The sequence below is a fragment of the Mirounga leonina genome, unplaced genomic scaffold, assembly GCF_011800145.1.
Source record: "Mirounga leonina isolate KUSES-001 unplaced genomic scaffold, KU_Mleo_1.0 Mir_94, whole genome shotgun sequence".
Lineage (NCBI taxonomy): Eukaryota > Metazoa > Chordata > Mammalia > Carnivora > Phocidae > Mirounga > Mirounga leonina.
Window position 1 is genome coordinate 33,528,643 of NW_023270855.1, and position 26,645 is coordinate 33,555,287.

General features: G+C 44.8%; 1 protein-coding gene across 7 annotated transcripts in view; it reads right to left on the reverse strand.

Annotated features, from left to right (window-relative positions):
- FLNB (filamin B) overlaps nucleotides 1–26,645 on the reverse strand; it is a 142,029-nt gene that overhangs the window by 67,051 nt on the left and 48,333 nt on the right. For all 7 annotated transcript variants that reach the window (XM_034996986.1, XM_034996985.1, XM_034996984.1 and 4 more), the window contains exons 2-8: nucleotides 19,831–20,079; nucleotides 17,541–17,638; nucleotides 15,127–15,274; nucleotides 4,000–4,118; nucleotides 3,073–3,150; nucleotides 1,763–1,925; nucleotides 561–758 (exon numbers count right to left, since the gene is read on the reverse strand). In XM_034996986.1, coding sequence (XP_034852877.1) covers nucleotides 561–758; nucleotides 1,763–1,925; nucleotides 3,073–3,150; nucleotides 4,000–4,118; nucleotides 15,127–15,274; nucleotides 17,541–17,638; nucleotides 19,831–20,079 — 1,053 coding nt within the window. The remainder of the gene's footprint in view (nucleotides 1–560; nucleotides 759–1,762; nucleotides 1,926–3,072; nucleotides 3,151–3,999; nucleotides 4,119–15,126; nucleotides 15,275–17,540; nucleotides 17,639–19,830; nucleotides 20,080–26,645) is intronic.

The window sequence follows — 26,645 nt, forward strand, 5'->3', positions numbered from 1 at the left end:
TTTAGCAGCAGGGTTAAGGGATTGACAGAGACCTGGGTTCTCCTTCTACGGATGCCTAGTCTGTGCTCACTGATGCCTTAACGTCACCTAAGTCTCGGTGTCTCCACCTGCAAGCTGGAGATAACACCAGCGCCTGGAACACACCGGCTGGTGTGATGAGCAGATGCCGTGGTGCCGAGTGTGTGGTGACCAGTAAAGGCCAAGCAGTGGGGGCCCCGGGGCAGTGCCACACCTGCTAACCTCAGCCACGGGCACCAACAGCCCACGGCCTCAGTCCTGCATCTCTCAGTGAGGACAACTCTCCTGTGTGAGTGTTTTGGGAAGGATTCAATGAGTTAATACAAGTGAAGCACTCAGGTCATTGCTCGGCTCACAGGAAGATGTTAATATGAGTATCTTGAGGACACAGCAAGCCGCTTCCCACCGAAGGGGCCCTGGCAGGAAGGGGACAGGCACGAGTCCAGCATGGCCCCCACTCTTCTCCTGGCCTCGGAGCCCAGCTGTGCGCACGGTCACCCTAAAGGCCAGAAGCAGGTATAGCTGGCCACCCCAGCACTCACCTTCCCCAACCTGCACGATGAAGGGACTCTTGGGAATGGTGTCCCCCGCAAAGGAGACCTTGACCACATGGGGGCCGGGCTGCAGTGGTTTGTACACACATCGATACACCTGGTTTCCTTTATCTTCCACCAGCAATTCCACAGTGTTCTTCCCCTGGGGATCCTCCACCTCAACACCAATGTCACCCACACCAGCACCTGGAAGAGAGCAAGCACTCCAGGAGCCCAGGTCATCTTCTCAGAACACTCCCTACGGATGAGCGCAGGCGCGAAGTGCAGATGGAAGGAGACAGGCACTCAGAAAGTCCACACCGAGATGCTAACAACTGTTTTCTGGTTGGGCTAGGAGGGTCATAAACTTTCCTTTTTTCCCCCCATTCTCTATTTTTAAAATTTTCTACATTGAAAAGAAAGATGACATTTCATGAACTGTATCATTAAAAAGAAAAAAAAATTTTTTTAAACTGTGTCTTATCATTCCTCCCTGCACCCCCGGACCTGGCATAGAATTTGGTCTAGTAAAGCTTCTTTTTTTTTAAATTTTATTTATTTATTAGAGAGCGAGAGAGAGAGACCATGAGCTGGGGGGGGGGGAGGAACCTGAGGAAGAGGGAGAAGCAGGCCCCCCACTGAGCAGGGAGCCCGACATGGGGCTCGATCCCAGGACCCTAGTATCATGACCTGTGCTGAAGGCAGACGCTTAACCGACTGAGCCACCCAGGCACCCCTAGTAGATGATTCTTAAAACTTAGTTTCTTTGGAACAGTTATTTAGCCAAGGCAGAAATATGTACAGAAATTGACTGATTATTAATAATCAAAGTCAAGCTTGAGTGTAAGATCTTAAAGAAAAGCTGGCTTGGAGGGCGCCTGGGTGGCTCAGTTGGTTAAGCGTCTGCATTCGGCTCAGGTTATGATCCCAAGGTCTTGGGATCGAGCCCCACGGCAGACTCTCTGCTCAGCGGGGGGCCTGCTTCTCCCTCTCCCTCTGCCTGCTTGTGCTCTCTGTCAAATAAATAAATAAAATCTTTAAAAAAAAAAGAAAAAAGCTGGTTTGGAAAAATCTGTAAATAACTAACACACTTGAAAAAGGGTACTTTTGTTGGCGGTGGTTTGATTTAAAAGACAAAAGGTCAGGCATCCCAAGCCTTGGGGTGACCGAGGATTATCTCAGGCTCTGGAAGAAAGCCTGATCCACAATACCTGCTGTGTAGATGTCGAAGTAGGTGGGCTTATTGGCGATGTTTCCGGCAGCTTCCAAGCCTGGGCCTTTTGCAGTAACTTTACCGGCATCTCCCTGTGCTTTGTCGACATTCACTTCAAAAGGGCTCTTGGAGATGTGCTGTCCTGCAAAGAGGACTGTAACCTACGAGTGACAGACAGATGGGATATAATCACTACTCCCTGCCCAGGGAGCGCCCATGTCAAGCCACATGCATTGGCAATCTCCTCTTCCATCCTCCTAACTATCCATACAAGGGTAGCTGGAACCAGGAGCCCCGGTTAAGTGGCCTGAGTGGGATTCCTACCTGGCTCCATCTACCACATGGCTGGGCCTCAGACAACATGCCTTTAGCGAACTAAAAATGTTTACATTGGATAAGGGTGGCCTCTTTAATAGGAGGCGAACCAATACTTCTACTTCAATCGGTAGACAATGGACCCTTTAAGGCATCTGCAGAAGGGGCCATGGTCCCCCCAGAATATAAGGCACAGTTCCAGGATTTCAAACCTAGAGTCAAAATGTTTTTCAAGGGACCAAGATCACTCATGTGAGATACAGTATAGATTTTCATCTAAGATTTGAGTCAGTTCTCATCTTTTAAATTTTAAGAGGTATGAAGTTGATTTCATATGAACTGAATAAATTAATTATATCATAAATGCTCCCTTCAGGATTTTTTCCCCCCAAATTCCTGATGTCCTAAGGGTATAAGAAAAATCGATAGCCATGATGCCACGTGAATTCACTGAAGGCCAAGGTAGTAAGTATGGTCTATGTCTCAAAATTTTGGCATGGTACACAGGGATTGACCTGTGTGTGCTGTTGAAGGCTTTCTTTTAAGGAAAGACACACTCCTGGATCACCCTACTCTCTTGTAAGACTCTCTGGGTCCCTGTCCTATAGGCCAACTAGACACCCACTCAAACAGAACTCAAAATGTTGCTGAGACAAAAGGCCTGCGGGCTAGACCCCCACCATTTCTCCAGGTACATGACTGGGCCACTGGACTATATTCAACTGGCCCTCTCCACACTCAGGCTTCAATACAGATAGACCCTCCAGAGCACCAGAAAGGGGAATACTTAAGGAAGCACTGAAGACAAAGAACCCATAGCATCTATACTCTAGGCATGTAGCTACAACCATTTGTTACCCAGATGGAGTTAAAAACAATCTTACATTGCAAAGAACTGAGTAGAATTCAACCTTCCTAAGATACCCTCTTACACACATACTGATGCAAGCCCAGAAGAGCAGTCCAAGCAATAGCCATGAAACCTCATCTTACTTTGTGCAACCCGGTGACCTTGGGCAGATACTCCACAGAGTATGTCTTGTTCTTGTCGCTGTCGGGGGTCACTTGTGCCTAGGACAGAAAATGAGCAATAGTCAGAGAAGGTGCTGGGTGTGAGTAAAAGTACACCGTGCCAGCCAAGGCCCTGAAGTGAGCTGCCAGGTCAGGCACCTGTCCTGGCTATTTCCTGCCCCACCACTGCTGAAGGATGCCCCGGGAAAGCAGCAGCCAAAAGTCACAGAAACAAAGTCACGTGGCAAGAATGTATAACCAAGTCACAACTCCCTACTGTCCCAGGGCTGGAACTTGGTAGATGAGAGGGACCATAAAGCAAGTCACTTCAACCTTTAGTGGCTCAGTAATTATTAAGAGCTTATGGAATGCCAGGCCCAGTGTCAGGTACCAAATATAAAACAAATCAGGCATAATCACTGCCCCAGTGGGAGAAACAGACCATATGCCAGTAAACTTAGAATTTCAGATGGTGCTAAGCATTAGGAATAAAATCGAGTCTTAAGAAGGTAAGGAGAAGGACCGGCATGTGCAAAGGCCCTGAGGGAGGAACCAAAGATAGTCAGCCTGGGAAGAGAGTAAAGCATCAATTTTGTTATTATTCTTTTGGCCATCAGCATTTAAAACCTCAATTTACAAGGCCTTTGCTAAATCCAAAGTATCCTTTATTTTATTAAACATTGTAAAAAACAACAACAAAAAAAAACATTGTGTCCTTGGGTATCAATTTCTATTACCTTTCAAGGCCCAGCCCTTGGGCAATTACTTTGACTGCTCTAAGCCTCAGGATTCTTTTGATAAAAAACAATTTTTGTTCTAAGCTTTAAAATGAGGAAAATGGAAAGCACAGTCCCTGGACCTGTCACAAGCCCCAAAAGCTCCATGGAATGGCAGCACCTTCCAACCTACCTCCTCTTTGTTCCCTTCGGGATCCTCAACAAACACCATCACCTCTCCTTGCCCAGCACTTATGGTGTCCACAGTGAACTTGGCCGGCTGCTTCACCATGTTTCCTGTAGGCTCAATTCCTGTCAGGTTTACACAAGCACATTACAAGCTGGGCAAGGACTTGACATAGAGACCATCACCCACCATGTTTCCTTCAGGGAACTAAGAAATGGGACCCAGCCCTGCAGCTGCCATGTGGGAGACAGGGACACCTGTGACAAGGATTATCAAACAGGTTGAAAGCCCTAAATTTGCCCTTGTTATTTTATTTTATTTTTATTTTATTTTTTTAAGTAAGCTCCATGCCCAGTATGGAGCCCAATGCAGGTCTTGAACTCATGACCCTGAGACCGAGACCTGAGCTGAGATCAAGAGTCAGATGCTCAACCGACTGAGTCATCCCGGTACCCCTGTCCTTGTTATTTAAGCGATAACTGATTCTGAAATATTCAGAGCAATTCAGTCAGAAGTCTATACAACTGTGAAAAATGATACAGGAACTACCAGTGGGGTTTGCCCCGAGGGAGGTAACATTGAGGAAGGAGATATGAGGTGTGGGAGAATGGCTCATTTTTCATTAAAGACCATTTTGCATTACTTGAAATGCTTAAAAAATGGCATTTGATCAGTATTTCTTTTTTTTTTTTTTTAAAGATTTTATTTATTTGAGAGAGAATGAGAGACAGAGAGCACGAGAGGGAAGAGGGCAGAGGGAGAAGCAGACCCCCCGCCAAGCAGGGAGCCCGATGCGGGACTCGATCCCGGGACTCCAGGATCATGACCTGAGCCGAAGGCAGTCGCTTAACCAACTGAGCCACCCAGGCGCCCTGATCAGTATTTCTAAAACTATTTATTTTGAGATGACTGAGCAAATTAATATGAGATATTCACATGCAGGTGAAAGAAATAATACCCTTTATCTAGTTCCCCAAATGGTTACATCGTACAAACCCTAGTACAATATCACAATGATCCTGGGCTTGACACAGTCAAGATACAGAACGTTTCCATCCCCACAGAGGTCCCTCATGTTGCCCTTTTATAGCCATACACACTCCCTCCCCACCCCACCCTTTCCTTACCCCAATAACCCCTAATCTGTTCTCTATCTCCATAATTTTATCATTTCTAGATGTTACATAAATGGAATCACATTATGCAACCTTTTTGGGTTGGCTTTTTCCACTAAGCATGATCTTTTGTAGATTCATCCAGGTGGGTGCCTCTATCAATAGTTTTTTTATTGCGTATTCCTTGATACGAATGTACCAACATGTGTTTAACCATTCACCCACTGAAGGACATTTGGATTGTTCCCAATTGTCTATTACTGATAAAGCTGCTATAAACATTAGTGTACAGGGCTGTGTATGAACGTAAGATTTCATTCCTCTGGGATAAATGCCAAGGGGTGCCAACTGCTGGGTTGTATGGTAGTTGCACGTTTAGTTCTTTTAAAGAAACTGCCCAACTGTGTTCTCAAGCAGCTGCATTCCCACCAACAATGGATGAATGATCTGGATCTGCTTTCTCCGCATCTTTGCCAGCATTTGGTATTATCACCACTTTCTATTTTAGCCATTCTGATAGCTATGCAGTGATTTTAATTTGCATTTCTCTTACGGCAATAAGACTGAACATCTTGTCACGTGCTTCTTTGCCATCTGTATATCCTTTTCCGGGAAATGCCTGTTCACATCTTTTGCCCATCTGCTAACTGGATTTTTTTACCCTATGGAGTTTTGAGCATTCCTTATATATTCTAGATGCTGGTTCTTCGTTGGATAGGTGGCTCCCAAATATTTTCTCCCAGTCTTAAGCTTGTCTTTTCGTCCTCTTAACTGCAGAGAGTTTTAAATTGCTTTAAACAAGTCTTCTAAATCCAACCGTTGTCTCAGCAGCATTTTGAGTTCTGTTTGAGGGGGTGTCCAGGTGGCCTGTGGGTGGAGACTGAGGGCACTTGTCTTGCATGAGAGCAGGGTGATCCAGGAGTGTGCCTTCACTGTGAGAAAGCAGTCCAATCCTCGTGTGCCATGCCAAGACTTCGAGGCACAGACCATGCTTCATGAAATTTTTTATATTCTGAATTTTGGTGAAGTCCAACTTACCGTATTTTTCCTTTTAGGGATCATGCTCTTGGTGTCAAATCTAAGAACTCTTGGCCTAGTCCTAGATCCCAAAGATTCTATGTTGTTGTTGATTTTCTGGAAGTTTTATAGTTAGATATGGTCCACTTTGAATTAGTTTTTCTATAAGGTGTGATACTTGGGCTGAGGTTGTTTGTTTGTTCGTTTGTTTGTTTTCTGCCTATGGATGCCCAGCTGCTCTGGAACCATGCGTGGAAAAGGCTCTCTTTCCCCCCACTGAATTGCTTTTGCACCTCTGTCAACAATCAGTTTGCATAGTTGTGTAAATCTCTTTCTGGGTTCTGGATTCTGTTCCATTGATCCATGTGCTTATCCTTCCACCAATATCACATGGTCTTGATTTCTATACCTTGATGAGTCCTGAAATCAGGTACACTGACTCCTCCCACATTTTTCTTCTTTTTCACAATCACTTTCCCTACTGTAGTTCCTTGCTTTGCCATATATGCTTTAAATAATCATCTTTTCCGTATCTATGAAGAATCTTGCTGGAATTTTGATAGAAACTATGTTAAACCTATATGACAATTTGGGGAGAACTGATATTTTTACTCTTTTACTTTTTCAATCCATAAAAACAGTACGTCTCTCCATTTATGTAGGTCTTTTCTTTGGTGTTAATTCTTCTCATTAATGTTTTTTGTAGTTTTCAGCATAAAAATCTTACACATTTTATTACATTTATACCTATTTCTCAATTTTCTGAGTGACTGCAAATGGTATGGTATTTTTAATTTGGATGTCCTCATGTTCATTGTGGGAAACCTACATGATATACATTCCAGCATACAGAAGTAAAATTGATTTTTGTATGCTGATCTTATATCCTGAGACCTTGCTGAATTCACTTATTCAAGGAGAGTTTTTGGGCTTTTTTGTATTTTGTCTTCTTTTGTTGTAGATTCTTTGGGGATCCCTACATAGACAATCAAGTCATCTACAAATAGGGAAGCTTTATTTCTTCTTTCCAACATGTGTGTCTTTTATTTCCTTCTCTCGCCTGACTATACTCACTAAAACTTGCATCCTGATGTTGAATAAAATGGTGGTGAGCATGGACATCCTTGTCTTATTCACAATCTTAGGGGGCACATTCAGTCTTTCACCATTAATTATAATGTTAGGTGCTGACTTTTTGTGGTAGCTACTCTATATCGAATTGGAGAAGTTCTTCTTTAGTCCCCTTTTTCTGAGTTCTTATCATGGATGCCTGCTGAATTTGGTCAAATGCTTTTTCTGTATCAATTGATGTGATCACGTGATTTTCCTCCTTTAGCTTGTTTTCACTGCTTTTCTAATAGTGTGCCAGCCTTGAATTCCTGGAATAAACTCTGCTTGGTCATGATGAATGATTATTTTCATATATTGCTAATTCTATTTGCTACTATTCTGTTGTACGCTTTTTTTTTTTTTTTAAGTAATCTCTACACCCAGTGTGGGGCTCCACCTTACAACCCCCTTGATCAAGAGTCCCATGCTCTACTGACTGAGCCCCTATGCTTTTATTCTATATTCACGAGGGATATTGATTTGTAGCTTCCTTTTTTGGTATCACCTTTGTCTGACTTTGTTATTAGAGGCAGCTTCATAAAATGAATCAGAAAGTGTTCCCTCCTCGTGTTTTCTGGAAGAGATTGTGTAGAATTGGTGTTAATTCTTCTCTAGATGTTTGCTAAAATTCTGCAGTAAAACCACCTGGGCCTGGAGATTTCTTTTCCAAGGGCTTTTAAATTATAAATTTTATTTCTTTAACGGTTACAGGGCCACTCAGGTTTATCTATTTCATCTTGGTTGAGTTTTGGTAATTTGCGTTTTTTTGTGAAACATCTATGGTTGTTAAACACATATTTTTTTTTATACCATGTTCTTCCTTCCTGTAATTGAAAGATTCCTTCTTTCCTCATTCTTCTTCTATCCAGAGAATTTCCTTTAGTCATCCTTTTAGGGCAGATGTGCTGGTGACAAATTCTTTCAGTTTTCTTTCCTCCAAGAATGTCTTGATTTCTTCTTCATTCCCAAAGGGTATTATCCCTGGATACAAGAATCTGAGTTGACAATTCTTTCCTTTCGGCACTTGAAAAAATCGTGCCATGTGTGCCTCCACGGTTTTTGAAGAGAAATCTGTCATTCTATTTCTTCCTGATAGATAAGGTATCATTTCTCTCTTGATGCTTTCAAGCTTTTATTGTCTAGTTTCTTGAAGTTTGTCTAAGATGTGGCTTGGTGGGGATTATTTATTTATCTATTGGTGGTGGTGGGTAGGTAGGGGGTTTATCCTGTTTGGGTTTAGCTCAACTTCTTGAATCTGTAGGTTAGGTCTTTTGCCAAATTTGGAAGATTTCAGCCATTATTTCTTTTTTTTTAAAGATTTTATTTATTTACTTGAGAGAGAGAGAATGAGAGACAGAGAGCACGAGAGGGAAGAGGGCAGAGGGAGAAGCAGACCCCCTGCTGAGCAGGGAGCCCGATGCGGGCGGGACTCCAGGATCATGACCTGAGCCGAAGGCAGTTGCTTAACCAACTGAGCCACCCAGGCGCCCTCAGCCATTATTTCTTTGAGCGTTTTCGCCCTGCCCTCTTTTTACTCTCCTCTGGGTCCCCTGTGACATAAATGTTAGATGTTTTATTATTGTCCCATAGGTCCCTGAGACTCTGTTTGTTTGTTTTTTCAGTCTACTTGCTCTGCCATTCAGATTGGGCAATTTTAATTCTACTTTCCAGCTCACGGATTCTTTTCTCTGTCCTTCCATTTGCTATGGAGCTTATCCCCTGAGTTTTTATTTGAGTTAGTGCATTTTTCAGTTCTAAAAATTCCATTTGGTGCTTCTTTATATCTTCTACTTCTTTGCTGAAACATTCTATGCCCTTGCTGAGCTTTTCCATTTTTTCGCTTGTTTGAAGTAGATTTGTAAGTGCTTGTTGAAGCCTTTTTATAACAGCCGCCCTGAATCTTTTCAAATAATTCTAACATCTCTATCATCCGGTGTTGGCATCAACTGACTGCCTTTTTTCAGTCTGAGATCTTCCTGGTTCTTGGTATGATGAGTGAATTTTTTTTATTGAAACCTGGGTATTATGTTATGTTATAAAACCCAGGTTTTATTTAAATGTTCTTTCTTAGATGCCTTTGTATATAATGCTGATGCAGCAGGGGAAGGGGGAGTGCACGTCTTGTTACTGCCAATGGGGAAGACATCCAAGTTCCCTATTCAACCTCCACTGATTCTCAGAATGAGGGGGGCTCCTCATTACTAGTAGGTGGAGGTGGGAGATCCAGCTCCCCACTAGGCCTGCACTTGTGGCTGGAAGGGGTGGGAGCACCTCATTGCTGCTGACATCATCTACTGCCATCTCCTTACTGCTAGACTGTGCTGCGAGTCTAGGCTCCCCCCTTGGCTCTTACTGGTGTAAGTCAGGGCAAAGAGGCCACTATCTTTCCTGGGATGCTTGGCTGCAGCAAAACAGTTATTGTCTCCTGGTGTTCTGTCCTGTGAGGCTGCCCTTTCCTGTTCCTTTGGCCAGAGAGAGCAGGCGACTGTTTGTGCCCTTTGATGTTTCAGGTGGGTGGCTTCCCTACACCCAGTCTGATATATAGGAGGCAAAAAGAAAGCCCAGGGAACTCACTACTCTGTCGACCCTTGGATCCTGAGATCTGTAGCTGGATTGTCTTATTCTCTTTCAGTCTCTCCATATGTTTATCTTGTATAAAATGCTCAGGAATTTTAGTTGTACTCAGCAGAAGAATTAGGAAAAGGATTTCTACTCCATCAGCCCAGAAGCAGAAGTTCAAGTATTCCTATTTTAAAAGTTTTTTTATTGGGGTGCCTGGGTGGCTCAGTCAGTTAAGCATCTGGCTTCAGCTCAGGTCATGATCCCAGGGTCACTGGGCTCCCTGCTCAGCGGGGAATCTGCTTCTCCCTCTCCCTTTGCCCTTGCTCCTGTGCATGTGCACTCTCTCTCTCCCACTCTCTCTCTCTCTCAAATAAATAAATTAAATCTTTTAGAAGTTATTTATGATGGAGAATTCCACACCTATACAGACACGGAGACCTGTCTCCTGAAGTCCCGGGTACCTATCACCTCGACGCAACAACTCACGGCCAGTCTTGTTTTACGTCTTCACTCCTACCTCTCCCCTCCTCCTTTATTATTTTGATACAAATCCTAGACCTCACATCCTTATTTATTTTTTGAAGATTTATTTTAGAGGGTGGGGGGAGGAGCAGAGGGAGAGAGAGAATCTCAAGCAGACTCCCTGCTGAGCATGGAGCCTGATGTGGGGCTCAATCTCATGACCCTGAGATCATGACCTGAGCTGAAACCAAGAGTTAGACCCTCAACCGACTGAGCCACCCAGGTGCCTGTGGACCTCATATCTTTAATCCATAAACATTCACTATGTATCTTTAAGAGACATTTCTAGAATATCCACATCAAAAAAATTAACAATAATTCCTTAAAACCATCAAATATTCAGTGATCCTATTCCCTAGGACTCCTCACAATGAAGGGTGCTTATGGCTTGCTCTGCAGTGAATGCTTCACACAGAACACGGGTTTTAGGAAAGGTTTCTGCTTAGTTCACGGACGCATGCTTTCAACACACCTAACCCTGCAAGCGAGCCCCCACAAAGATCTGCTTATGGCTGTAGGTTTCCCTCACTCCAGCCCTCCATCCTTTCAGTGAATGGGTCTCAGTGAATGCATCTGCAACTGCCAACCGGCTGCTAACTGCAAAACGGCCAACGTCCAAGAGATAAAATTTAAAAAACCTCTAAACCCTTTTAAAAACTAGAGGAAAGGGCGCCTGGGTGGCTCAGTTGGTTAAGCGACTGCCTTCGGCTCAGGTCATGATCCTGGAGTCCCGGGATCGAGTCCCACATCAGGCTCCCTGCTCAGCAGGGAGTCTGCTTCTCCCTCTGACCTTCCTCCTTCTCATGCTCTCTGTCTCTCATTCTCTCTCTCTCAAATAAATAAATAAAATCTTTAAAAAACAAAAACAAAAAACTAGAGGATGAGATGTTCTCTGTGCTTTCTGGTTCAGTTGGCAAAAATGAAGCAATGTGGCCACACAAGAGACAGAAAACTGCCCCTGCCCTTGGGTTCACCACAGGACAAAGATAGTATCTTAAGGCCCGACCCGTGTGGCCTCACGTGTGGCCCTGTTGCCTAAAATGACACTTGGTCCTCCTACTTAAGAAGAAAAAAGGGGCGCCTGAGTGGCTCTGTCAGTTTAGCGTCTGACTCTTGATTTCGGCTCAGGTGATGATCTCAGGGTCGTGAGATCGAGCCCCATGTCAGGGCTCCGAGCAGGGCATGGAGCCTGCTTAGGATTCTCTCTCCTCCTCTACCTCTGCCCTCCTCCCCAACACTGTCTTCCCCCACTCATGCTCACTCTCTCAAAAAAAAAAAAAAAAAAAAAAAAGAGAGAGAGAAAGAGAGGGAAACAGATCTATCGTATAATCCAGCAATCTCACTTCTAGGTATAGATGCAAAAAATTGAAAGCAGGGCCTCAGATACTTGCATATTCATGTTCACAGCAGCATTATTCATAGGAGCTAAAAGGTGGAAGCAATCCAAATGTTCACTGATGGAAGAACGGATGAGCAAAATGTGGTATATCCATGGGGTGAGGTATTATTCAGCTTTAAAAAGGAACAAAAATTCTGACACATGCCACAACATGGACGAACACTGAAAACATACTAAGTGAAGTAGGCCAGACACAAAAGTACAAATATTGTATGATTCCACTTACATGAGGTACCTAGAATAGGCCAATTCATAGAGACAGAAAACAGAATGGTGGTTTTCAGGGGCTGGGGGCGGGAGGAGGGGAGGGCTATAGTTTAATGAGATTAGAGTTTCAATTTGGGAAGATAAACACGTTCTGGAGATGGATGGTGATGATGGCCATACAACATAATGAATGTACTTAATGTCACTAAATGGTACATTTTAAAATGGTTAAAATAGGGAATGTTGTGTTATGCATATTTTACAACAAAAAAATGAAAAAAATATGTATCTATGCATACATATACAGGTGTGTATTTTTTTTAAGGTGTGCTTCCTCCACAAGGACACACTTAAAAAGGAAAAAAAAGAGGCAGATGAGGGGCACCTGGCTGGCTCAGTCACTGGAGCACGTGACTCTTGATCTTGGGGTTATGAGTTCAGGCCCCATGTTGGGGTGTAGAGATTACTTAAAAATAAAATCTTAAAAAAAAAAAAATTGGCAGATGAAGGAAATGGCAATGACTAGCCACATTCCTGACTATAGCAAATAGTCATTTTCTAGAAAACAGCATCGTGAAAGGAAACGTTTCACATTAACAATGGGGAAGCTGGACAGCCAGTGATAAGGTGACTGAAAACAAGCATTTTATGCCTTGATTAGATTCAATCCACCTGACCAGTTTTGTCGACAAGAGATTTATTTGGCCCTTTGAAGCCTTTTTTTTTCTTCAATATTTTATTTGAGAGAGAGAGAGAGAACAAGTGGGGGGTAGGGGCAAAGGGAGAGGGGAAGCAGACTCCCCACGAAGCAAGGACACACCCCCTCCAGCACGGGGCTCGATCCCAGGACCCTGGGATTATGACCTGAGCCAAAGGCAGACGCTTAACAGACTTGAGCCATCCAGGCGCCCCAGCCATTTGAAGCTTTTTGCCATGAAGGAAGCATAACCTTGAAAAATCCAAGATTCCTTATTCCAGCCACCACCTTTGGTTATGGCTCAGAGCAAGGAGTTTTAAAGCAAGCATGGACATGCCAACCTTCAAGTGAATGCACATCCGGGGAGGGCTTCAGACAAAGTCCCCAGGCCCTACACTGTCTTCACTGTATGTATGATTGCATACAAATGATTGCACGGACGGCACCTCGAGGCCAAAAGGAACCTCAAATGGCAAGTGGGTTTGTTCCAGAACTATCAGGCTGTCTCTGCTGTTCTAAATCATGCTAAAAAGACAGATGAAAAGAACCTGACCACTAAGATTGAGAACCACATACAGCACCACTGCTCTGGTTCTGTGTTACCTTAAGACTAAGCTGATACCAGGTGGGGAAATGCTATCTTCAAAGGGAATGAGTGTATGGGATATCCTGTTACAAGGCAAGTGCTCTGAACTCTTCAGAAAGTCAATGTCATTTAAAAAAAACAAAAACAAAACGGGGTGGGGGGGCCAGGTAGCACCTGGGTGATGCTGTTGGTTACATGTCCAACTCTTGGTTTCGGCTCAGGTTGTGATCTCAGGGTCGTGAGATTGGGCCCTGCATTGGGCCCCATGCTCAGTGCAGATCTTGCTTAAGACTCTCTCTTCAGGGGCGCCTGGGTGGCTCAGTTGGTTAAGCGACTGCCTTCGGCTCAGGTCATGATCCCAGGGTCCTGGGATCGAGCCCCACATCGGGCTCCCTGCTCCATGGGAAGCCTGCTTCTCCCTCTCCCACTCCCCCTGCTTGTGTTCCCTCTCTTGCTGTCTCTCTCTCTGTGTCAAATAAATAAAATCTTTAAAAACAAAAAAGACTCTCTCTTCCTCTCTCCCTCTGCCCCTCCCCACCTCCCTAAATATAAATAAACAAATCTTTAGGGGAAAAATTTTTTTCAGGGAAATTTTTCTAGATTAAAAGAGTCTAAAGAAATAAGAAATATAATATGTGAATTTTTTTTTTTTTTTAAGATTTTATTTGAGAGACAGAGAATGAGACGGAGAGAGAATCTGAAGCAGACTCCGCACTGAGCACAACGCAACTCTGGGCTTGATCCCACAACCACGAGATCATGACTTGAGCCAAAACCAAGAGTTGGGCGCTTAACTGACGGAGTCACCCAGGCGCCCCTGTAGTAAGTGAATTCTAATCAGATCTTGGTTTCTAAAACAACAGAAACTATAAAAGATGATTTTAGGACAATAGGGACATGTTCATATAAACTGGATATTAGCTGATATGATACTGTTAATTTTCTTATGTGTGATCATGAATACGGTGGTTATGTAAGAGGATGCCCTATTTTTAGGAGAGGCTTGCTGATATATTGAGTGAACTGTCACGATGCCTGCAATTGATTTTCAAAGAATTCAACAATCACACACACACACACACACACACAGGAAGGGCTAGAGAAAACTATTATGTTAGAATGGTTAGATTCTAGCAGAGGATATACAAGATAATTTGTGTGTCTAAATGCTATCCCAATGGTAGTTATAAAAATTAAGAAATATAATCCATTCCTTCCCTTCTCCATAAAAAAGGGAACAAATTGTACCTCACTGTGCTAATCTTTACCAGAAACCACACCAGGCTGAAATGCAGTGTTCTTAAAAAGCTGGTGTGCTTGAAGTCAGGTGCCAACCAGAACACCAAATGCCTCACAAAATGCCTTCAACCCACCATAATGTTCTGAGCAGAACACTGCCCTGCAGCTGCCTTGGTGATCATAAATAGGATGTCTCGGCGAGGAAGTGTCTGGGGGTCACAATCGCTCCCCCCCCAACCTAGAAATCTGAAGCAGAAGGAGCATGACCAAAGGAGAAATGAATCAGCAGCCAGATGACCCAACTCCTGCTCCACCCCCATCTGCTGATGGTGGTGATCTGGGGTGGGCACCCCCACCTCAGTGGATCGGGCCTCTGAAGCTTCATCTGAAAAATGCAAACAATAGTCCTCTCTTCGTCCCAGGATTACTGCACTAAAATCACAGCGCTACAAACCCCTCGTTCTCCATCAGGTCAAAGCAGCAGTGCCTAGATTCATGAAGCAGCAACACTGGTCACAAACAAATGGACCATGAGGTAAAAAACAGCGATAAAGGAGGCCTGGGGTGTCTAAAGGGTCAAGCCTATACGTTCTTGATGCTACGCATCTTCCTCCTGAAGCCACATAACCATGTCTAAGACCAGAGGACAAGCCTCAAACCCAGCAAGACCAGTGCTTACCTCGGCCATAGGCCCTGGCTTTCTTCGGGTTGAGTTTGGGTTTTAGAGGAGCCCCGGGCTTGAGCTTGGCTTTGGGGAACTGGGACAGGTAAGTCATCACCGAGTGCTCGTCCACATCTGGATGAATAATTTCTTCAGGAGTGATGACCTAGAATAAAGCCTGGTAGGTGAACGCCCAGAACACATCACTTGTAACTGTCAAAGATTTGCAAATGTCTCTTAAGCCAAGCACTACAAATATAAGAAATTGAATCAAGATCTAAGTTAAGTGAAATTACATTAAAATGACATGCGAATGTCAGTGTTTTTAACCTTTTAGAGGTGTCAGTCTTCCTTTTGGAAGCTGAGGACCCCCTCCAGACAATTCTATATGTAATTTCCAGAGGTGCACACCCATCCCCAAAAGAAAGCTCACTCATCCCCCAGAGAAACTTTCCAGAAAGGGTAAGCTACATCAAGTGAGAAGAAACAAGTACACAAGGGATTGGAGGATATTACCCAAAAGTATATAACTGTCCTTTTGCTTTGCTCATCTACTCATTGCCTACATCTCTAGTAATTCTGTTACTAATAAAAAATAGTAATAAATACAAAGTGCCAACACACAGCGATGTATCAGACATGTGGTCTTGTTCCAGACTGGATGTTTGTATCCTCCCGAAGTTCATATGCTGAAGCCATAACCGTCAGTGTGATGGTTTTAGCAGGTGTGCCCTTTGGGAGGTAAGCAGGTTGAGATGAGGTCATGAGGATGGAGCCCCCATGATGGGATTGGTGCCCTCATAAGAAGGGAAGGAAAGACCGGACTTCTCTGTCTTTGCCATGTGAGGACACAGAAAGAAGCCAGCTGTCTTCAAGTCACCAAGAGGGTCCTTCTCACCAAGCACTGAATCTGCTTGCACCTTGCTCTTGGACGTCCAGCTTCCAGATTTGAGAAATAAACCTCTGTTGTTTACACCATCCAGTCTATGGTATTTTATCATACAGCAGCCTGAGCTGACTAAAATGGGTTTCAAGACATTATGAGCTGTTCAAAGAAATAGGGAGGAAAGGAACTTCTCCTGACATGCAGCTTAGGAGCAAGATTATGCCCATGCCGGACAGGTAGGCATCCCCCCCACCCCGGATCCCCCAACGAAGGCACCACAACCTCATGTCCACTACTTGACCCAGCCCTAAACAGTACAAAAAATCCCTCTGCCCCCAACAAGGGTGCTGAGAAGCTAAGGCGCTACTCCTCAGACCCAACAGAAGGCTCTGTCTCATGAACCAGGTTAACCAAATACAGATGAACAACATATATACCCAGCTTCCCTCACCCCACAGTAAAACAAAACAAAACAAACAAAAAAACACCAGAAAACATTCTGATAATTAGCGTTCAGCAACAAAACAGTTACTTGGGTTTGAACAGTTGCCTTCACCCATTCTATAAAATGTAGGAGGTGCATTGATTTGACATTTCTTCCAGGCAGCTCCTTCAACAACTATACAGTGCCAACATCAAATGAACATCAAAAAGGAGATGGTTTTAGGTTTATAAGAGGAGATGAAAAACATACCAAACCACTTACTAAGGGTGGAAGAGCTAAGAAACGGGCCATGAGGCAGAGATAATGATGTCAAAACCAAACCAAAGAAATACAGGCGAGTTTTTCTACCTCCCAAGAGATCCTATTATAAAATACACAGAACTCAGCTCTGAACACCAGCTTAGACCATAATGTAACCTGTGGTGAGGTCATCCATCCATGGCATTGGCTACCTACAACTGCTCTTCAAACATGGGAGTCTGGGGCAGTTTTTCAGCTTCCTTGGAAAACCTTAGAAGACAGGACCTCAACTACGCAACGTGGCTACTGCGGATAGTATCCAAGAGTTACCCAATTTCCAAGTTCTCCTGTTATATTCCTGTGATAGGATTATGAGCAATACAAATTCTTCCACAATTTCCAATAATGGTAGGTTATCCTGGTATAAATTTTTTAAAAAGTTCTAAGTCCTGTGACTTCCCCTAAGATATTGGATTTAAAAAAGACTTTTTAAATATGTAAAAAGTGGTCAAATATTGGCTATTTCTTACAGTGCAACCCAATCATTAAAGTCTACATTTGCAGTCTGGTGTCCCAAGACAGTCTTTTAAGATCTTTGGAGCAAAAATACTACAAAATTTGCCACATGTGACAAAGAGCAGTGTAAGATTTTTGAATGATCTATAAGCACCCAAGTCCACAAGAACCTATTATTATGGGTAAACTGAGGAAGATGGGAGCATGCCAGAGGCAATACTCTTTGAAGGCTCAGGCTGAGGAGGTCAGACCACCTGGTAGACACAAAGAGGCATCCACAGAGGGCCAGAACAAGCTGGAGGATGGAAATAGCCTCACGGAACATGGCGCTGCTCGTGTATGTACCTGTGGGACCCCCAGCCAGTCATCTGCTTGCTGCATAGCTTCCCGTGCGTTATCCACAGGCTTTCGTGGATCCCACGATTCCCAGTCTGGGCACAGACCTGTTAACATAACACAAAAGATTCTGTTAGTATTAGCTGACTGAAGAGACTAAAGGAAGCCCCGTGCTTAAATTAAACCCCCTGGGTATCTTAATTCAGAGAGCAATTTCTTCCAAAAATCACAGTCAATTATATACCTGAAGGGCAACAAGTATAACAGATCTGAGTATGGCAGCATGGAAACTATTCTGAGACTAAGCTGAGACTTCTCCTTCAGGCTGTTATTTTCTCGCATTAACACAGAGATTATCCATTCCTTGAAGGTGTGGTATAAATAAATAAAGTCTGTAAAACTCCTTGGGCCTGGTGCCTTTTTGCAGATTTTTTTTTTTTTTCCTCCTACCACCTTCATACTTTTGTCCTCTGGTCACCGAATGTGTAGGATTCACGCCAGCTGGATATCCTACAATTTAACTCAAATCTGACATTAACTATGTGGAGGTTAGTGTCAGACCCCATAGGTGAAGGGCTCAGTCCCATAAGAATGCCCCCTTCCTCCACTTTGGATGTCACCTGCAAGTCCAGGTTGTCACCTGGGCTTCTAACAGACCAGCTATAAATTGGAGGTTCCCACAACTCTTCTTCAATTCATATACTAGAGTGGCTCACCGAACTCAGGAAAACAGTTTAATTGCTAGATTACCAATTTATTATAAAAGGATACAACTCAAGAACAACCAGATTAAAGAGATGCACATGGCAAGGTATGGGAGAAGGGGTATGGAGCATCCATCCCCTTGGGGTGTGCCATCCTCCTCGCACCTCCATGTGCTTACTGACCTGAAAGCTCCCCAAAATTTGTAGTTCGAGAAATTTTATGGAGGTTTCATTATGTGAAGTAGGCACGATTTGATTAAATCACTGGCCATTAGTGATTAACTCAACCTCCAGCCCCTGTCCTTTCCCTGGAGGTCAGGAGATGGGGCTAAAAGTTCCAACCCTCTAATCACATGGTTGGTTCTCCTGGCCCCACCCCCATGCTTAGGGGCTGTCCAAATGTCACCTCATTAACATAAACTCAGGTGCAGTTGAAAGGAACCATTATCATGGCTCTTACCACTTAAGAAATTCCAACGGTTTTTAGAGCTCTGTGCCAGGAAAGGGACAAAGACCAAATATGTACTTCTTATTCTAAGTCACAATATCACAATCCAGTTCCTAGATACACCTAAAAAGACTATGCTAGTAGCATCTGTATAATTGAAAAATCCACATGCCCAAAAGCCCAAACCTAGAATCATCTTAAAAACCTTTGTAAGCACAAGAAGTATAGGACTGAAGTAAACATCCACAGGTTCAAACTGGTAAAGAGGTATCTTAAAATGTGTCTGTAGGTGGAAGCAAGGAAGAAGGTGCCGGGAAATTAACTAATGCTGAGCTCTGAGTTAGTTCTGGATAACACTAGCTGATAGGCTCTCAAGGAAGAATGAAGCCTGGAGTCAGTCCTCCCTTCTTATTCAATACAGACTAGCCAGCTCTGTGAGAACCATTTGCTTACTAAAAACGAATGCAAGTATTCGTAAATGGAAAATATGATTATTAGAGTAAATTTTTTATTAGAAACAATTTTGGGGGTGCATATAAACATGGACTCTGGTTTTTCTACTGAGTATTTACCAGCAAACTCTACTCATCAATCTAAACCCTCCAGTGAGGATAATTACTACCTTGGTATACACTCAACCACTCAGAAAAGGGTAGAAAAACCTCCAACTGGATCCTGACCAAACACTATTTCATAGCAATGCAGAAAGAAAGGATGGAGAAAGCCATATATAGTCAACCCAGCGGTCGATAAAAATGGGTACTTTCCACTCAATGGAAGTTTTTCAATTTTCATGCCAAGTCAACTAACAGGGCCATGTGTTTCTGCTGAAGTCAATGGGAAACCAGGCACCAACTGTGGGAAGAAGCAAGACTTTGGAGTCTGAAAGCTAAACCAGGGCCTGCTCCAAGAACTACGGGCTTCACCGGGAATTTGCGTAAATAACTGAGTTCAATGTTCAAAAAGTCAATGGATACACCTAGAAGGTAAACAGAACCATTTTTAGTTCCCTTTGCTCTTACAGTGGGCTAAAACCAGGAGAATACACCAATCCCAGCAAACCCAGCTTGTCCATTGGAAAGCCAAGAGGCTTGGGGTCCACAAACCCCCATCCGAAGAGATGGCTTAGGCAGCCATGGACACTTACCTGGAGCACAGCTGTCTACCAAGGCCCCCAGAGCCTTGCCATCTTGCCAGTTCTGGTTAAAGTTGGTGATGGGCAAGTAAGGGATCTTGTTCTGAATCCATCCCAGCAGCCTCTGCTTTGGCGTCTGCTTCTTGGCATCATCATCCCCTTCATCCTCCCACACGGGCATGGAGATGGAGTAGTGGAGGATCAGTGTCCACACCAGGCCCAAGATGAGCTTCAGGTTCCCATCCACGATGGCTTTGCTATCTGGGGAGAGAGGCACAGGCTTGAGCTGGCACATTCCTCTGGGTTGTTAATGAATCCTCATCTGTTAGAGAACCACACAGAACCATTTCAGAGTAAAAGGATGTAATGTTAGAATTTGCTTCAGAATACTTGAGGATGAGAATAGATGAAACAAGTTTCCAAAATGTTTACCAGTGTCATTAGATCATGAGTACATGAAAATGCACTAGACTTTTATCTCTTTTATATATGTTTGAAATTTCCCATAATAAAAAGAGCTTTTAAATTTTAAAGAAATCATTTCAGAAATACAAAAAGGGGCAGCTGAATTCCAGAGACAACCACCTGCTAACTTGATAGTATGTGATCTACCAGGTTATACGTGCATATATATATGTGCATGTGTTTGCTGCCCTGAATTTATATCATACTATACAATGGGTCTTGAAATTTTTTTTTCACTAATTGTTATGTCCTAGATATCTTTTCCCTATAAAAAGTTGTTTCTGTTTACACTCCCATCTACAGGTTTAAGAGGCCAGTTTCCCCTCAAATCTCATCATCACTGGGTGTTATCAATCATTTTCATCTCTGTTCTTCTCACAAGTTAGTCACTGGTAAGATAAAACCCTAATAGTTAAGCTAATCCAGCCAGAGAAAGTCTCTGTTGCCAGGAGCAAAAGTGACTGACCCAAGGTTATGGCTCCTTTCTAGTCTACTCCCAGCTTAACAGATCATGCAAACCCAGGCCCCTTCCAGGGATCTTCTAGGAATCTCACTCCTGCTGGTTTCTACCTTCTACTCCCTTGGCTTCTCTGTGGCCCTCTGTCCTCTTTCCAACCTCTACCTACATCCATCAAAATCCAAACATTATCAACAAAATCTCCTCTCTATCTCATTCTCTCCTCCTCTACCCCCCCACACTTCCCCTATCTATCCCATCTCACTTTCTCTCTCCCTCTGCCTCCCCCCATTCTTCCCCTGCTATCTATCCCCCATCTCTCCCCCCCACACTTCCCTTCCTATCTACCCCCATCTCTCTCTCCCTCTCCCCTCTACCTCCTCCCATACACTTCCCCTATCTATTCACCCACCACCCCCTCAGCTTCCTCCACCCTCTCCCCACCAACCTCCCCTGTTGAACCCCCCCATTCTACCAGGACCCCAAACTGAAAATGTCAGAGCCATCTTGGACTGCTCCTTCAAACCCCAGGTTGTCGTGTCTACAACACGTCAATTCCCTCTCTACCTACATCTCTTGGCAAATCCTTTTCTCCACCTTCCCAGTAAATATGTGCCCCCCCCACCCCAGAGTGCTCAACAGCCATGAAGCTGAACCCTGCTCACATAACCTTAGAACTATCTTTCTGGTCATGGGACGCCTGGGTGGCAAAGCTGGTTAAGCATCTGCCTTCAGCTTAGGTCATGATCCTAGGGTCCTGGGATCAAGCCCCACATTGGGCTCCTTGCTCAGCGGGGAGCCTGCTTCTCCCTCTCCCTACTGCTCCCCCTACTTGTGCTCTGACAAATAAATAAATAAAATCTTACAAAATAAGAACTATCTTTCTGGTCAGTACCTCTGTGCTTCCAAAGTCACCAATGGTCCCGAATGCCCACAGTCCAACTCCTTAGACATACAGCACCCTCAGAACCCCCAAAGCCAGCCTGCTTTTTCACCCTTGTCACCTCCTCCTGCCATAGTTCACACTGCAGACTCAGAGACTCCTCATTCCTGGACCACATCCTGCTTTGAACCCCTTGGACCTCTCCATGTGTTCTGTATTCCCTTTGATGGGAAGACCCTTCATCCCATCCTCCTGTGGGACAACCCCTGGCTCCTAAGTCAAGGGCCAGATCCAACAGCTGGTGGCGCTTTGCTCCCACCAGCATGTGTGTGACTGTGCCAGGGCCCACTCAAGACAAAAACCAAGCCTCCGAGCCCCCATTCCAGGATTACGAGCACCTGCTAGGGAGTAACTGAGCCTCTGCCATCTTGGAACTCCCTTTACCGTGTCCCACCCACCCATCCACCACAAACCACCTGAATGTCAGTTAAACACATGCAGGATTGCACTTAATGAAACCCAACTACAACCACATGAGAAATATACACAGATGCTAATAAGCAATAAATGGAATGCCACTTAAAACCGAAAGGGTGGAGGCTTTTCTTTTTTTTTTTTTTTTTAATTAACCTGTTTATTGTTAGTCCTCTTATAAGAAAAGATCTTCTTGGGCGCCTGGGTGGCTCAGTTGGTTAAGCGACTGCCTTCGGCTCAGGTCATGATCCTGGAGTCCCGGGATCGAGTCCCGCATCGGGCTCCCTGCTTGGCAGGGAGTCTGCTTCTCCCTCTGACCCTCCTCCCTCTCATGCTCTCTGTCTCTCATTCTCTCTCTCGCAAATAAATAAAATCTTAAAAAAAAAAAAAAAAAAAAGAAAAGAAAAGATCTTCTTAACAGGGCACACCCAAACGCACAAAAACCAAAGGTACCTTTATGATTGCAGATTTAGTCATAATAAAGCCTGATCATGTAAAACTATGCAGAGTAAAGATTATCATGAACTGGCTGCTAAGACACTCTAGATTTGAGCAATCCTCAAAGTTAAGGTGCCCAAAGATTTTCTATGTAATGAATTGTATAAAGAATAACTTTGAAGCAGGACAGTCCATGTAACTCACGGGGCCCAGCAACAAATGAAAATACAAGACTCCTTGTCCAAAAAGTACTACGGATTTCAGGACAGCAGCAGCAGAGCATTAAACCAAGCACAGAAGCCTTCTCAGGGCAGGGTTCTGTATTGTAGGACCATGAAGCCACCTCTGTTTCTGAGGTCCTGTGGTCAATGAAGCAGCAATCAGCTGCACAAAACACTTGACCATGCACAGAACTTGGATATCCGAGGAATTCATCCCATCAGACCGTATGTATGTTTCTCTAGGTGACAGCCCTTGACCGTGATGGAATTTTTGTGATTAGATGTCCTGTTATAAGGTTGTCTTTGAAGTGCTACTAATTACTGAGTTACTATCTACCAATCGTAAGAAATTCCAGGTCAAACAATTTTCCATGCCAATTTCCTTTATTCAAACCACAGGGAGAAGAACAAGTCCTCAGAAGGGCAGGAGGAGGGGGCAGGAAGGACGGAAAGTATGTGTACGCTTATCATTAGTCAGGGTACCAGTGGTGGACCACGTAGGGTCTGGTCTTGCACCAGGCAGGATCTGAACGGGACACAACGTCTCATCCAGCCACAAGCACCAGACTGCAAAGTTCAACTTTCCTGATTTATGTGTTAAATGCTTTTCAAATGCAAACTTGCAGATCTGATCCATAAATCAAAACATGAAACCAGTTTGCTCTATTTTTACCCAGCTTACACATGTTGGTCTAAAGGAATGAGAAAGGAGTCTTTTTTGAAAAAGATTTGGGGGGGGAAATATGACCCAGTAAAAATCTGAGCCAAATGTATGAAAAACACAATGCCCAAAACTTCTGTTTCCAATGAATTCAAGGTGGGTGTCCAAACGGGAAAGCCCCCATTAAGGTCTCATTGGGATAAACGATACTTTTGTTCTGCTATTCTAAGAAGCTGGAGAAAGAACAGTCCTCGCTCCAAAAGTGATTTTGACAGGTGAAGGTTCAAATGCTTTACCGAACTCTTGGAACAATAAAAAGATGGCAGCTTGCCCAAAAAGGTCTCCCCCTTTCCCACCCACATGAAACAGGAGACTCCCAGTGCCTTGAAAATGAAATGCTACAGAGCATCACAACGTCGATGTCTGACCATCAAAGCCGACTACGGGGTTTTCAAATGTGAGTGTGCTCTGTGATGTTTATGTCGAGTATAAACAGGGAACAGAAATGTAACAGGAGAAACGGCCAGGTCAGCTGGAAGCCTCTCTGGCAGGATTCCACCTCCTTGAGAGCCTCTTTCTGGAATAAAATAAGCCAACACCCTCCATGCCTGCTGGACCTCCTAGAATCTGCTTACATTGTCGGTGGGTTGGAATCTGGCCACAGGTCTCTCCTCCCCAGATCCAACCAATCCCAATTCCCATGGAACTGGGCCTGGCTCCGGACAGCGCTGACCCGCAAACCACACACCCCCTCTGGAACTACTTAAAATCACCCAGCGATGCTTCCAAGTGAGGGCCATAGCCTTTTTTTTTTTTTTTTTTTTAATAGCTAGAAAGTTAATTTGAGCTACTGCAAATTCCAGGATGGAATGTTTTCACGTCACTTCTGTATACTGGTTCCCCAGGAATCCCTGAGCAGCAACCGGGAATGGGCAACATTTACGGGGGAGGAAACCGGCTATTTTTAGGCAATCTTTGGAAGCATCATGGAAACATCTACTGTGTAGACAAGTTCCTCCGAGGAAGGGAGATGGTGATCTTTCCCTCTCTCCTATCAGGAGGGCAGGATCCATGCAACCGCCTGCGTGCTCACCATTTACTGTGCAGACCTCCCCTCATATTACTGAGGGCAGCGTGGTGAGGGGCCGGGAGGAGGGGCCTGAGCGAACACCATCCCACTGCTCTCCTGGGTAAGAACAACAGGTCATCCATTAGCCACAATGCAGCAGCTCACTGCTAGGTGAGAAACAGCCAACACGGGGCTACAGACATCAAGGAGACGTAGAAGTTTCAGAAAAGCTCCTTCTCGTATGCTCGGGGAAAAGTACCCAGGCCATGCTCCAACTATGATTTGGCCATCTGGAGAGGAGTTTGCCACACACTCTGTTCCCCATCCTCTCATCTCTATTACCCTCTGAGCGGCAGTGGGGCACAATGGTTTCAACTACAGGCTCTAGAACCGGCAGCTCAACTAGACATGTCACTTTGAACAATCCATCCATCCTCTCTGGGCTTTCTGTTTCCTCATTTACCAAATGGAAATGATCACAGTCAACACATTCAGGGGGCTGTTGGTAAGGAATAGGTGAGTTACAGAACACCAAGAGTTGAGAGCAATGCCGAGTACAAGGTAGGCGCTGAATATTACCTCCCTCCCCTTTCTTACTCATTCACCTCATACCTGAATACCTGCTACGTGCCCAACACACTTCCCCAGAGCCAGAAGCCCAGAAGCTATAATCCCAGGTTTGCCGATAAGAAAAGAAAGACAGGGCGCCTGGGTGGCTCAGTTGGTTAAGCGACTGCCTTCAGCTCAGGTCATGATCCCGGAGTCCTGGGATCGAGTCCCACGTCAGGCTCCCGGCTCAGTGGGGAGCCTGCTTCTCCCTCTGACCCTATCCCCTCTCATGCTGTTTCTCTCTCAAATAAATAAATAAAATCTTTAAAAAAAAAAAAAAAAGAAAGAAAAGAAAGACAATTCTTTGTGAATTAAGAGGAGAATGAGATGTTCCATGTGTCACTTCTCTGAGCAAAGCAATTCATTAGAAGGACTCTGAGGTCCTGATCTCCTGTTCTGGGAGGAGGCTGACCCGCACACTGCAGTGAACCCAGGACATGTGTGGTCGGCGCCAGGGGTCACTTCTGTGCTGAGTGCTTTAGGGAGACCCATACAGCCTAAGATCCTCAGACAGAAACCAAGAACCACCCAGGAACCCAACTACTGATCATTTATCAGACCTCCCTGAAAGAGAACACGGTATAAAAGCAGCCCACAAGAGCCCGGGGTCTGGCCCCTTCTTGACTTCCCAACGTCACACCACCCAGGGCTTAACCTTGATCTCTGGCCCCCGCTGGCTTAGCCTGGAACTCTCTCCCCACCTCTCTTGACCTGGTTAACGCCTCTTCTATATCCAACTCTGCAACACCAGAATAGGTCTCCTGGTGAAATGTGCCCTTTTCCGGTGGGACTACGGCCACGCCGAGATAATCACCTGCTGCATCCGCCTCCTCTGCTCAAAGTGTCGGCTCCAGAAAGGCAGGAACAGGCTGTTCTGCTCCCCTAAGCATGGACACTTGGCTCTTTGGGGGACAGACTTCCCCATGCACGGCTCCCCGGCCTTTCCTCTCTGGTGCTGAGACAAAGAGCGGCCTCTCACTGAGTGGATGCAAAAGTCCACACACAGCCTTTCAAACAGAATGCCAACCTGCTCCGGACGGTGCCCACTCTGCACCCCCAGCAGGCAACAGAACATGTGGCACGGGAAGACGGCGGGGGGTGTCACTAAGGCTCCGCAGGGGTGGGCTCAGCACCACCACACTGGCTGTAGAGCCCTGGCCAAGTGACCCGATCCCAGCATGCTGCAGTGACTTTCCCTGGACTGGGGATAATGTTGGAGCAGGAGTGCAGAACCACTGGGCAGCCTGCATGTGATAACAACATCTCCAGCACTCAGAGCCCGCCCCCCAATACTCAGCTGTCATTAAATGCTAGTATTATTACTATTATTCTTACCACCACTGATTTCAACATGCTTTTACCAACCTTGAGACAAAAAGAACAAGGTCAGAAGGGAAAAGTGAAGGCTTAGCCATTAAAAGCGGTGACCCCCACGTTTGCAGTGGGGTTTCCTGTCAGCCTTCACTGCTTGGGTGAGCCAACCAAAGCGGCCTCCTGTGCAGGGCTGCCCCCAAGGGAACCCCACACTGCAGTGCTCAGGTCACCTGGGC